Genomic DNA, 14,438 nt, shown 5'->3' on the forward strand with positions numbered 1-14,438 from the left:
CAAGAGCACCCACACTTGCAGATAATACCCACTTGACCTGGCTTCAATGACTGGATGTTCACAGCTCAACTAGAAGAAGAAAGAGGAAAAAAAGAGTAATCTGATACAATTTGATGAACCTGACCTATACCTATGGATGCATTAGCTCAAAAGAGGGAACAAATCTCTACAGCAAGGATCATACCCACCCACTCCATACACAGAGCAGACAGGGATGGGCAACCTGGACATTGGCTACCCAAAATGGGGAAGGGGGCTACAAAGGCAAGAAGTAGCTGACTTATAAGCTTTTAAGAGGGAACCTATGTCCAGAGGGTTCGGAGGAAGGTAGACTCCACTGAGTAGTATCCAATCTGCCTGGGCAGGGCTGATGAAAGGAGATGTGGATAGGTCTCTTGTGATACAATAGTGAATAATTGTTATCAGGACTGACTATGAGGGTTGGAAATGTAAAGGTAGATGTTTTGTAGCAAAAGGAGGGGAGTGACTGACTTTGCAGTTTAGGAGCGGAGGTCCCTGAGACCATCAAGGGACAAGAGCAGAGAGTGGGACCCTACCCAGAGAAGCAATGACGCCAGAGATGGTGATGTGGAGAGATGGAGCAGCTGGGAACTTTAGATCCAGAGAGGGAGAAGGGCTGTGTGCTGACGACCATGGGTCAGGCTTGCAGGGTATACCCTTTGGTTGGTTGATGATGCATGGAGGGGATTGTAACCATGGCAATGAAATGATATACGATAGGATGAATGTAAAGTTAATGTTCTCCCATGTAAACTATCACATAATTCACAACAAAACATTAAAAAAAAAATCTATAAACAGAATTCAGGGGATCGGTGAACTTGAAGGAAAAAAATATATATAACAATCTCTAACTGAAATTTTGTACTTCCTTAAATTAAGAATGCAGAACACAAGTCATAGCAAGTCTTAGCAGTACCTATAGCATTGTTACCCACAGAATCATAGTTTGTTGTTGTTAAGTGCCGTCAAGTTAGTTTTGATTCATAGCAACCCTGTATAGGATTTCTAAGGAGCAGCTGGTGAGTTTGAACTGCCAACCTGAGGTTCAAACCGTCCTTGCAGTGCTTTATCCCACAGTGCCATACCAGGATATTGTTATCCACAGACTCACAATCGATATGTTTATAACACATTTTACTTATTGCAGGTATCACAAAATACATTTCGTTTATCTCTATTTCAGAATTATGATACCATTATCCCCCATTAGATCTTGCATTTAATGCATTAGTAAAGTACCATTCTTGATTATATCATAAACTCTTAAAATTATTTACTATAATTCATTTTCTCTGTAATTCCAATGATTTATTCATTTAAAATCATTCTAAAACAGGATCTATAAACTACCCCAGATTCTCAAAATAAAACAAAAAAACTAAGAATGTAAGAATCCTTGAGTTTTAATATAGTACCTTGCCCATAAGAAAAAAACTTACGGAAAAAATAATCATGATACGATGCCATTCTTACTTGGGGCTATAAATGTTAAACTATTAACTATAGAAGGTTATTCATAAAAATTCATAGATTCTTGGCGTTGGGAAGAAACCAAACTTCTGTCCCTTACAAGAAGCCTATTAATGGCCTACTGATACTATTACACCTCTTCAAGGACAATTTATTATATTCAGAGAAGCTAATTCCATACATGGACAATAAGACAGACAGCTGACCTTGATATAAACCATAAACTGCTCCCCTGTAACAACTTCATACTGATCTGTATTCTATATAGAATGAGTTACACAGAATAAGCCCAACCTCTCTTCCATGCAACTTTAAAGACAACCATTATGCCATCCTTGATTTCCTTTTCTCTAAGTTATTAATACTAATTCCTTCAACCTTTTCACTTATTAAGGAATTTTGCATCTGTCATCATGCTAATTGTTCTTCTCTGAATATAATCCAATGTGTTTGTGTCCCTCTTAAAGTGTAATTCTAAACTCCACAAACACTTCAGATGCATTCTATTAAGCAAAGAGTTGAACAGGACTACTAATTGACCTGATGGCACTTAACAACAACAACAACAACAACAACTACCTAATTAAGGAGATCTGGTAGTGTAGTGGTTACAAGTCAGGCTGTTAACCTCAAAGTCAGCAGTTCGAAACTACCAGCCGTTTCATGGGAGAAAGATAAGGCTTTTGACTCATGTAAAAATGTACAGCCTCGGAAACCCTGTGCAGGGTCTCTATGAATTGGAACCAACTCCACTCCACGGCACACCAGCATTATTATTGTTAAGTGCCTTCAAGTTGGTTCTGACTTGTAGTGACCCTGTATAGGGTTTCTGAGGAACAGCCGGTGGGTTTGAATGGCCAACCTTATGCTTCATAACCCAGTGCTAATCCTACAGCACCACACCAGGAGTACATTGTTATTGTTGTTAAGTGCCGTCAAGTCGATCTCGACCCATCGCGACCCTGTATAGGGTTTACGAGGACCAGCTGGTGAGCTTGAACTGCCAACCTTGCAAACGGCTTTGCACTCTGGCACCTTAACCCACAGTGCCACACCAGGACTACATAATGCATTGGAAAACATTGCTCCAGGTGAGGAGCAAACTCACAACCTCAGCATATCTCACACACATACTGCTACTGGAGCAGCCGGGAGTACATTAACACATACTAAAAATGGCTTAATTGCTGGTGTCTACACTTACCTACCACATCATGTAGTGTAGAAAACAGTCATAATTCTGTAAAGCAGGTTTAAAAAAAAAAAAAATTGCTAGTAGGAACATAGTGGTGGTAGTGTGCTGTGGGGTCAGTTCCAACTCAGAGCTACCCTGTACAGGGTTTCCGAGGTTGTAAATCTTTATGGGAGCAGAAAGCCTCATCTTTCTCCTGCAGAATAGCGGGTAGTTTCGAACTGCTGACCTTGAGGTTCGCAGCCTGACACATAACCACTGTGCTAGAGAACTTTTCAATAAGTAGTCTCACCTTGTAAGAGCCTCTCATAAAATCAACTACAGTGAATGATAATAATGATGAACAATAGGAAACTAACCACTACCTAAAGAAGTAAACTAACCATTGTCATTTTTGGAAGCTATGGAGTCAACTTCGAGTTACAATGACTCCACATGAAAAAGTGAACTGTCCCACAGGTTGTAGTGCTAAAGGATCAGCACTTTGAACCACAAGGTCAGCACTTTGAACCCAAGGTCAGCACTTTGAACCCAAGGTCAGCGGTTTAAACCACAAGGTCTGATAGTCAGGTCTTTCTTTCTGAGGAACCTCTGGGTAGGTTCAAACTGCCAGCCTTTGGGTTAGCAGTACCACCAGGGCTCCTAACTTATCATTGCTTGCAAATTGTTGTTGTTGTTAGGTGCCATCAAGTCAGTACCAACTCATAATGAGCCAATGTACTACAGAATGAAACAACTGCCTGATCCTGGGCCAACCTCACAATCGTTGCTACACTTGAGCCCATTGCTGCTGCCACTGTGCCAATCCATCTCACTGGGGGTCTTCCTCTTCTTCTCCAACCCTCCACTTTACCAAACATGATATCCTTCTCCAGGGACTGGTCCCTCCTGACAGTATGTCCAAAGTATGAAAGATGAAGTCTGGCCATCCTGGCCTCCAAAGAGCACTCTGACTGCACTTCTTCCAACACAGATCTGTCTGTTCTTTTGGCAGTCCGTGGTACTCTTAATATACTCCTCCAACACCATAACACAAATGCATCAATTCTTCCATGGTCTTCCTTATTCCCTATCCAACCTTTACATGCATATGAGGTTAGTGAAATGCCAGGGAGCTTAAAAAGCTCATGGAAATATTCTATTATCTTTTAATTTCATTTATCCATGAACTTTTTGAAACCTCCTTGTATATACCTTTCATTACTAGGGATTGAAACTGTTTTAGTAGTCCGGAAAGAGGAAAAAAATTACAAATCAATTTCTTCATTCTCACACTATAAGGACCCTCTATTTAGAAAACTATATGTTTTAGAACTAAAACCATTTCTTTTGTGTGTGTGAATCACAGTAAAGAGCTGTCTAGCAATCTCAGATATTCAGAAATCACTGACCAGGTATCTTTAATTAAACTCAAACATAGCCAAGAACCAGGAAAACAAAGACTCTGAGCAACCAGAAGAGTCAACACAAAATCCATACACTAAATACCACGTAGATTACCAGTAAGAGGATCTCTCAACAATATATTGTCCAAAATATCATAATCTAATTTCATAATCTACATGACTGAAAGAAGCAAATCAGAAGCATTCATGACAAAGCAAGCTGTAACAGCCTACAACCTGATATTCAAGGGGGAGAAACACACACACCCAAAACAGAAATATATATGATATATATATATGATATATATAGTGGCAGCATCGATGGACTCAAGCATGGCAACAGTAGTGAGGTTGGCCCAGGATTGGGCAGTGTTTCATTCTGCTGTGCATAAGGTTGCTATGAGTCGGTGCTGACTCAATGGTACCTAACAACAACAACAACAAGCATATGCATATAAGTGTATGAGTATACAACAAAAGCATACATAGGAACTCCAAAGTTTAGTAATTACAAGGGAATGATCGTAAAGCTAAATGTTAAATGCTGTCCAGTCAGTTTTGACTCATAGCCACCCTGTATATGGTTTCCAAGGAGCAGCTGGTAGGTTTGAACCACCAATCTCATGGTTAGCAGTCCAGTATTTATCAGACAGTGCTACACCAGGGTGCCATAAAGCTGAATAGTCCTAATTATCTCCAAGATCTCTTGGGGGCATCATTTCATTATAGCATAGTAAAATAATTGACATTTATAATATAATCATGACATTTCAAATGTATATAGTCTTACAGTTCTTAAGAAACATTTATATTCATTATTACAGTTAGTGCTTATCAAGTTTTACCAAGACAGGTTATAGTGTCATAATAGACTTTTAATTTGGGGGTTTAGAGATTAAACAATTTTTGCAGGATTTTATAGTTAGTAGATAGATATTGAAATTCCTAGTCTACCAACCACATCACATCCTGAGTCATCAAAAAAAAAAAGTTAAATACTGCACCATATAATCTGATGAGTAAGACAAGGAAGTAGGCAAGACATTTTAGAAAGACTTCTATTAAAAAAAAATAATTTGAAACTTTAAAATTCTTGAGCCTTTAAAAGAGTAAATTTAAGTTTCATGAAAAAATCAAGGCTATCAAATCTCCATTCCCTAATAGTGTCAAAGAGACCTACATTTAACTGATAATGCTAGTAATACATGCATCATTAATTACATTACATTTTATGGTCTAAAATCTATATATTTAATAAAATGGAAAAATATATGTATATTTTAAAAGCATAACAGTCATACTTGATTTATCTAGTTTCAGCATGTTCCTGAAGAGCAGATCTCTGTGTTTGTGAAAGGAGCCTTGTGGAGAAAGAAGATGGATGTGGAATGCTATAGTAGACGTCTCCTGGCAAGCACACACATACAGGAGCCTTGAGCATTGAGCCTTACAATAGTAGAAATCTTTAACTCTCAATTCTACATTTGAAGGTAACAATAATATTAATAGAATTGAGAAAATTATTTGTTGCTTTTACTTCTAAACACTTGATATTGGTATAAGGAAACACTATTCACCAAATGTAAGTTGTTGTTGTTAAGCACCATCTACTCAGTTCTGATTCATAGCAACATTGCATAGGGTTTCTGAGGAGTAGTTGGTAGTTTTGAACCTTGACCTTGCAGTTAGCAGTCCAGTGCTTATCCTGCAACACTATATCAGGACTCCAATAGGAAGTCAGGAAGAAGAAATGAAAAAGTTGTAGTTGGAAAAAAGTCCCCTAGTACCTTTTTTCAGGCTAAAGCTTACAATCAGCTTAAAACCTTGATTTGTTATCATAAGAACCAAATAAAATGCACCCAGTTTTAGAAAAACATAGCTATGTACGTAATACTTCTAATGGACCACAATCTGCCATCACCATAGTAACCTCTGAATAACTTTTTCCTAGCTAGTGAAAATTAAGCAATTCTCTGGCTCTTGAAATCCCACTCTTTTTTTTTTTTTTGAAGACCTGAGTCTTAAGAAGGATAAAAAGCCCAATAGTTAAGTCCACACATACCCTCTTGTTCAGTCCGAGTCATTTCCTCCAGCTTCTTCTGCTTCAGTGTGTCTACGACATCAGCAAGGCTCCCTTTGCGCCGTTCTGGGGTTCCAAAAGTAACACTGGTCATTATCTCGCGGTCCCGACTCCCTTCGTCAGGCTTATGTGGTGAGGTAGAGGTATTTCGGAACGAATATAGGGAACATAATTTATTATTCTCGGATTCCTAGGAAAATAAAATAAAATAAAATCATTAGAACATCAGTTTCTGTGAATGCAGCTCGAGAAAAATCCCAAACTCAGAATGACAGTATATTAGTAGAACAAAAGAAATATATATATCTGCTTAAACAGAATTAAATATTCAAGAAACAATTACTAAAATTGTACACTCAACTAGATTTTGGAAGTATAAATTGTTCAGTTGTTCAAAAAACAAGCAACAACAAAAATCATAACTTTAAAACAGACACAAAGATAGAGTAGTGGATTATGATCTGGGCTGCTAACTGAAAGGCCAGAAGTTCGAAACCATCAGCTGCTCTACTGGCAAAAGATGAGGCTTTCTGCTGCCATAAAAATGTACAGCCTCAGAAACCCCATATGGGGTCCTTATGAGTCGGAACTCATAAACACCAAAACAAACACAAATATCTTACTTATTTACACTGCTCATTTACATAGGTTAGAGTTGATGAATAATAATTAGAATTGGGAAAGTTTTTCTTTTAATAGGGTATTTCTATTGGCAACACTCTTTCCAAAGTCTAACATATACTTAGACTACAAAAGTATTACCATTGGTGCGTAAACCTGTAGAAAAATTAGCTTCAGTCTCTAATGTTAATTGTTCATCAGAAAATATCAAAAATATTTAACTCAGTACAAGACAGCCAGTCAATCTGAATTTTTTTGTGTGTTCTGGGGATGGCGGATAATTTTTTTTTTCTGGCTATATATCTATCTAAAGTTACAGAAGCATCTTTCTTTCCCTTACCAGTGAAACTCCAACACATATTTACATGCATTTTTTTTTTCCCATGTGGCATTTTTTAAAAAAACATTCTTTTACGAAACTACAAGTTTGTGACAGAAGCATGTGCACGGAGAAGTTGGCTAACTGGTATAAAGTTTCAAGCTTTCATCTGAGGAGGAAAAAGCAAATCTCAGATTAGAAATATCAAGTGCCTGGAAGTGTAGAGAAAAGAGCGGTTTGTGCCTCTCTCTAAATCATAACTGAGGGCTGGAAGTAAGAATACGTATGTGGTGGCAGTGTTCTCTAGTCCTACATTTGTCCAACCTCTGCCTAAGTATTCTCATCCTCTATTCAAAAATGTGTGGAATAAAGCATCTAGTGTTCTGTAATTCTTATTAAGAGCTTGAGAATCCTAGTGTGTTTTAAATTACTCTTCTTTACCCCAAAGAAAAGCCCAGCAAGCTTCAAAAACTAATGGGTTGGGGGAAACAGGAAGCAAATGATACAGAACTAATAATTGATGAGAATGGGGGTGAAAAGGAAAAATGGAGTCTAGAGAAATAAGTTTTCACATGTATTAAGTGAGATAGTAACTGTACTCACAATAAATGTTAGGTATTTTGGTATTGTTGCCATTTTGTTTAATGTAGGAATGAAACTTATTTTCAAGGTTTCTAGGAGCATAGAGTGAGAGAACACTTACAAAGCATGTCGGCACAGTGCCGACCTCACCTCATAGAAGGTGGTGAGTACTATGATTGTCAGGGAAGGAAAAGATGAAGGAATGGGGCCAAGGAGGCTTTTCTTTCCTCTTGACCTGAGTCCTAGAGTGACAGTGACACTGTACAATAAGCAATGGAATGCTAACCATAAGGTTAGTGGTTCAAATCCACTCAGAACCGACTATATGGTACTTGATAACAACAGACCTGAGGAACTAAGAAGTAAAAAATATGAGCCTTGAACTAAATTATTATGAAGTAACTGAATTAACTAAAAACCATTGACTTGTATACATTAAATGGATAAATTGTGTGATGTGCGTATTATATGTCAATAAGGCTGATGACAAATATTGTGAGACAAATCAATATTTTCTGCATTTCCACTGATAGCTCAATACATATGCTCAATACATTTGAACTGAAATAAACTAAAAAGGATAAAATGAATGGACAGGGCAGGGAAAAAAATGTTTCCTCTTTATCTTGTTCCTAGTTATTTTCCTTCCCCCTGGGAAGATGTTTCCTCTCATTTAATGTTTATAACTCCAGAAGAAAACTGAGGCTTTCTGTTCCAATAAAGATTTACAGCCCCAGAAACCCTATATGGGGTCACTGTAAGTCAGAATCAACTTGATGGCAGTGTTGTTGTTGTTGTGTGCCGTGGAGTTGGAACTGACTGATAGCAACCCTGTACAGAGTTTCCAAGGCTGTAAATCTTTACGGGAGCAGAAAGCCTCATCTTTCTCCCACGGAGCAGCTGGTAGTTTTAGATGGGTTTAATACTTGTATATAACTCTGTAGAGCAACGCAGAGTGACTCCTTCTTTTAGATACCAGCCATTGTACATGACTCCTTGATTTTTAGTCATAGAAATAAGGTCACTATCATCCTGAGCCACAAACATTAAATAACCATGGGTTCCTAACTGCAACCAAGACCTATACTGCCCTCAGTCTCATAATCTACTCATAACAATAGTCATGGCTCCTTGGAATGATCAGTTCATTCTCCACTTAGAGCACGCTAACACTCAGATGTTTGTCAACATCACTTAGACTTCTTAATAGAGTTCCTATCAGACTTAGGTTTTTTTACTCAATAATCATTTAATTCAAACATGATTTGGTCACCTTTATTTCAAATATAAAATATTCTAACATCATATTACCTATAAAATTATAAAACCCTGACTCAACAAAGGGATTAAAGACCAAGTCAAAACATAAAATATATGGAAATGCTAATCTACAAATTATTCATCATTGAACATAAAAGAATTTTCCCATCATTCCCAAGTTAAAATTCAGAGATCCTAGGAATGGCTATCTTAACCTGAGAAAGCTTCAGTTGTCCTTACAGCCCTATGCATTTAAGTTTTAAGCAACCTTATTTACTCATAGAATCTTATTTGTTAGGCCATGTTCCCTGATTTTAATTCATGAGAATAAGGTAACCGTCACCCTGTGCCACAGACAATAAACATAGGTTCCCATTGCAAAGATGACCTACATTATCCTCAACCTTATAATCTGTGCAAAGTGGTTTGACACTACCAAGCAGAAGACAGAACAAGTCTGAAAACAGCATGATTTGTTCAAGAAAGTCATGAACAACTTTGTAATATATAACCAGTGTAAACTGTTCATAGAACCATAAATTATTTTAGTTGTATAGGAAGGCTTCAAAAATTTGTAAAAAATATATGGGGTCACTGTGAGTCAGAATCAACTTGATGGCAGGGTGGTGGTGGTGGTGATGTGCCATGGAGTCGGAACTAGAACTAGAAGCTAATTAAAATTTTCCATGAACTTTTTGAAACTTCCCCATATAAGCTGTCTTTTACTATTCTTGGCACTGAACTGCTAACTGAAAAACTGGCAGTTCAAACTCACCAGCTGCTCCTTGGAAACCCTATACATGGCCCTTAACAATTATCCTTGGAGTCCTGGGGTGGAGCAGTAGAATAAGCGCTGGACTGTTAACTGCAGGTTGTAGGTTCAAACCCATCGGTCATTCCTCTAAAACCCTAAACATGGTCACTTTGAGTTGGAACTGACTCAACTGTACTTGACAATGACAACTATCCTTAGGAACAATGGAAATAATTTTTACCTTCTAAAAATTATTAAGTGTCTTGGTGTGGTCCTATAGGATAAGCACTGAGCTGCTAACCACTAGGTTGGTGGTTCAAACCTACCAGCTCCTTCTTGGAAACCCTATACAGGTTCACTTATGAGTCATAACCAACTTGACAGCACTTAACAACAACAAAAGAAAACTTAACACTGATCTTTAATGAAATGAGGTCTGTATGATTCAGATAGTTAGGTAGATAGATGGTGGGTGGGTATGTGGGAAGATGGACAGACAGACAGATAGATAGATAGAGACGGATAGATGAATAGCTGCCATTGAGTCTACTCTGCCCCATAGCAATTTAACGTATAACAGAATGGATGCCCAGTTCTGCATCTTCCTCGTGATCACGTGCATGTTCAAGTCTATTATTGCAACTATTGTGCCAGTCCATCTCATTAAGGGTCTCCGTGGCCCTCACTAGCCCTGTATCTCACCATACATGAGATCCACCTTCAGTGACTGAGTCCTCCTGATGATGAATCCAAAGCAAGTTAGTTAAGGTTCTGTTGTGATCCTTAAGGTTGTTACTGGCTACTTTTGGGAATTGGCTACTTTGTCATTGGCACATTGGAAGTTCTTTGTGAAAACAGGCCTTCCTTACTAGGTTATTGTAGCCTGGAATCACTGTTAAAACCTCCCAACAACCATGAGAGGCCCTACTTATATTTGAAACACTGGTGGTATAGCTTACATCAAAACGTAAACCACCACAGTACAACAAACCGACAGACAAGGAGTACCGTTTGAACTAAAAGATCCTTGAATCCAAATGTTTACAATAAGAGATTGCTGTTGTTGTTGTTAGGTGTCTTTGAGTAGGTTTTGACTCACAGCAGAATGAAACACTGCCCAGTCCTGTGCCATCCTCACAATTGTTGTTGTGTTTGAGCCATCTTGTTGTAGTCACTGTGTCAATCCATTACATTGAGGGTCTTCCTCTCTTTGGCTAGCCCTCTACTTTATATAAAGCATGGTGGCCTTTTCTAGGGACTGTACCTGCTTGATAACATGTCAAAGTACATGAGTCAAAGCCTTGCCATCCTCTCTCTAAAGGAGCATTCTGGCTGCACGTCTTCCCAGACAAGATTTCTTTGTTCTCCTGGTAGTCCACAGTATTTTCAACATTCTTTGCCAACACTATAATTCAAATGCATCAGTTCTTTTCCTTATTCGTTGTTCAGCTTTTACACATATATGGGGTGAAAATACCATGTCTTGAGTGAGGTGCACCATAGTCCTCAAAGTGATCATTCTGTTCTTCAACATATTAAAGAGGTTAGTTGTAGCAGATTTGCCCAATGCAAAGTCGTTTAATTTCTTGAATTTTGCTATAAGCATTGACTGTGGATCCAAGTAAAATGAAATCTTTGACACTTCAGTATTTTCTCCGTCTGTCACGATGTTGTTTATTGGTCCACTTAGGGGGATTTTTGTTTGCTTTATGTTGAGCTATTTTCTCTGATTTTCAACAACAAGTACCTTAGTCATTCTTTGCTTTCAGCAAGCAGGGTTGGGTCATCTGCATATCACAAATTGTTAATGATCCTTCCTCCAGTTCTGACGATGCATTATTCTTCATATAGTCCACTTTCTCAGACTATTCAATCAGCATGATACTATATAAAACAATGTTCCACTGTTGTTTCATAAGGTTTTCAGTGGATAATTCCTCAAAAGTGGAGTGCAAATTCTTTCTTCCTAGTTTGCTCTTAGTCTAGAAGTTCCAGCAAATCCTGTTCACCGTGGCTAACCCTGCTAATATTTGACACACTGGTGGCATGACTTCCCACAGCTCTTCAACACACAAGTCACTACACTACAAAATCTGACAGTTGAGTGGGGAGAAGGAGAAATTGTATGACATCAGCTCAAGAATACCAAATTAAAAAAGAAATGACAAAAATGATCACTATTTCACCCCACCAGACCCCCACCAGTGGGGTGAGCAGTTAATTTTTTTTTTAAGTTTTTACTGTGAATTGAGTGAAAGTTTACAGGGTAGATCATCACTTCTACATTCAACAAATCATACACCCTGATTCATTACAATGATTATAATCCCCTCCATGTACCATCAGTATTTCTCTCTATTCACTTTAGCTTTTTTTAAAAAAAAAAAAACAAAAACTAAGGCATATATTATAATTTACATCTCCAAAGGGCACATTCTGAAAGTCTGCCTCCTGGCTGCCAGCTCTCAGTCCCTCTCTTCCCATGAATCTACAGTCCTCAGCTGCTCCCTCTCTCCATACCATCATCTCTGCCTCCATCTCTGCTGTCACCACTTCTCTGGATAAGGTCCCACATTCTGCTTGTGCTCTTCTCCCTTGATGGTCCTAGGGTCCTCTGTTTCTGGACTGTAAGATAACCACTCCCCTGTTTTTGTTACAAAACTTCTATCTTTACAATTGTGATAGTTGCAATTAGTCATGATAATAATTACTCACTATTGAATCATAAGAATCTTATCCTCATCTCTTTTTACCAGACCCATCTAGACAAGATGAAAACTATTCAGTGGCGACTCTATCTTCTCCCACACACTCTTAAACTAAACTCCCTCTTGAAACCTTGTAAGCCAGTCACTTCAAGCCTTTATTGCCCCATCATTGTAGGTAGCCAATGTCTAAGTTGCCGTCCCTACCTACCCAGTATACAGAGGAGATAATAGCATTGATACTTGATGTGAAGACTCCTTCCCTCTCTGTTGGTATTCTGAACTACTACCTCCATGAGTATAGGTCAAGTTCATCAAATTGTAGCAATTTACCCTTGTTTCCTTTATAATTTTTTTTTTTTTTTTTATCTTTCTCTAGTCGAGTTCTGATTATCAAGCCATCAAGGCTAGATCAAACAGGTACAATCTGCAAGTTTGGGTGTTCTTGTGCGTCTCCCCTCACTTCATATCAGCTGGATGCTTCACTCTCAGCTCTAGCCCTCTGTAGCTATGTCCTTGTCCATGGGCTCAGGTGTCCCCAGATCGCACCACACTTTGGACCAACTGGCCCTTCCTCTTCTCTCTCTCATCTCCAGGTCAATGGAATCTATGGAACGTGGTTGAACTCAGCCCATTTCTTCATTACTGCCTTTCCCCCTCTTCCACTCACCAGTAGATCAATGTGGTTGCCAGCAGGCTTACATGCCTGCTCATGTGTTCCCTTTGAGTTTCGATCTTAGAGGGGGGTTTGTTCTGAAGGAACTTGATTGCTTGCCTTGATGACTTCCCAGTGAACAACTTGCTTATTCTTCTAGTAGGCAATCATACTGCCATTTTTATAAGTTTTTTGGGGGGATTTTTTTTAAAGAGGAAAAAAAAAGCAAATCTTTTTTTCTTTTTTGGGGTCATTTCCTAAATGACAAAGCAGGTCCTATGACATATCAGTTGAGGCAAGATGAGCAGTGGTAATATCTATCAAGTCTTGATGCATGTTATCAATTGAAGTGCAACCATGGAGAGATTTAAGGCAATGTTTCCCTAACACAGTGGTTCTCAATCTTCAATGTTTACAAGAATCACCTAGCAAGTGAGTCAAATACAGATTACCCCACCCCACTGCCCAAGAGTAGGCCCAAGAATATGAATTTTGAGTGGTATACCAAGTGGCTCTTATGGACAGGTACTGGAATATAAGATACACTGCTCTTTATTTTCAACAAATATATGAGCTCTGCCTTCAGTGTTAAAATATAGATATAATTACACTTTTTTTTTTTTCAAGAAGACTAGTTAGTTGTGATTTTTTTTTTAAACAGGAAGATTATTTTTCTCTTCATTTGACTTTTTGTGTGTGAAAATAGTTACTGTATAACATTGTAAGAGACCACATGAAATTAACAAGAATTAGATCATCTGATTAAAGTTTGTTATAAGTTTGTTTTCCTTCAATTACAAATGTCAGTGACCCTGCCAAACCTAACAGTGAAAAAAATATTCAAACTATTCTTTTAAAGGACACCAAGACCCAGTGTAAGAACTAAGGTGATGTTAATTTATTTCATCTGTGGGTTAATGCGCTGGACTGCAAGGTCAGTTTGAAACGTAAGGTCAGTGGTTCAAGCTCACCAGCCACTCCTCGAAAACCCTATACATAGTCACTATGAGTCAAATTGACAGCACTTAGCAATAACAACAGCAAACAGTACTTCACTGAAATTCAATTAAACGTAGTACATAAAAAATATGTAGGTGACTGAAAAAATAAAATATATGTAGTACAAAGAAAGAAGCATTAGTCAGTTTCTAAAAATGAAAAGTAATTTTCAAAAATCAAGAATATTTCATTGTTTCCTAGAACCCAAAAGAATATAAAGTATTTTTAAAAAACACAAAACATATTCAAATTAATATTGATCATATTTTTAGAAGTTGTTACTTAATAGAGTATTGTTATTCAACACATATTGTTATTCAACACTTACAGTACAGCAGTGGTACTCCAAAGATTTTAACTTAAATATCTTTCTCATGGTACCATAAGTACAC

The 14,438-nt window shown here is 37.9% G+C and overlaps 1 protein-coding gene across 5 annotated transcripts in view; it reads right to left on the minus strand.

The window, feature by feature from the left end:
- Window positions 1-14,438, minus strand: part of SOX6 (SRY (sex determining region Y)-box 6) — a 691,777-nt gene that overhangs the window by 462,616 nt on the left and 214,723 nt on the right. For all 5 annotated transcript variants that reach the window (XM_006865785.1, XM_006865784.1, XM_006865786.1 and 2 more), the window contains one exon: window positions 6,134-6,341. In XM_006865785.1, the coding sequence (XP_006865847.1) occupies window positions 6,134-6,341 (208 nt within the window). The remainder of the gene's footprint in view (window positions 1-6,133; window positions 6,342-14,438) is intronic.

The sequence above is a fragment of the Chrysochloris asiatica genome, unplaced genomic scaffold, assembly GCF_000296735.1.
Source record: "Chrysochloris asiatica unplaced genomic scaffold, ChrAsi1.0 scaffold00083, whole genome shotgun sequence".
Classification (NCBI taxonomy): domain Eukaryota; kingdom Metazoa; phylum Chordata; class Mammalia; order Afrosoricida; family Chrysochloridae; genus Chrysochloris; species Chrysochloris asiatica.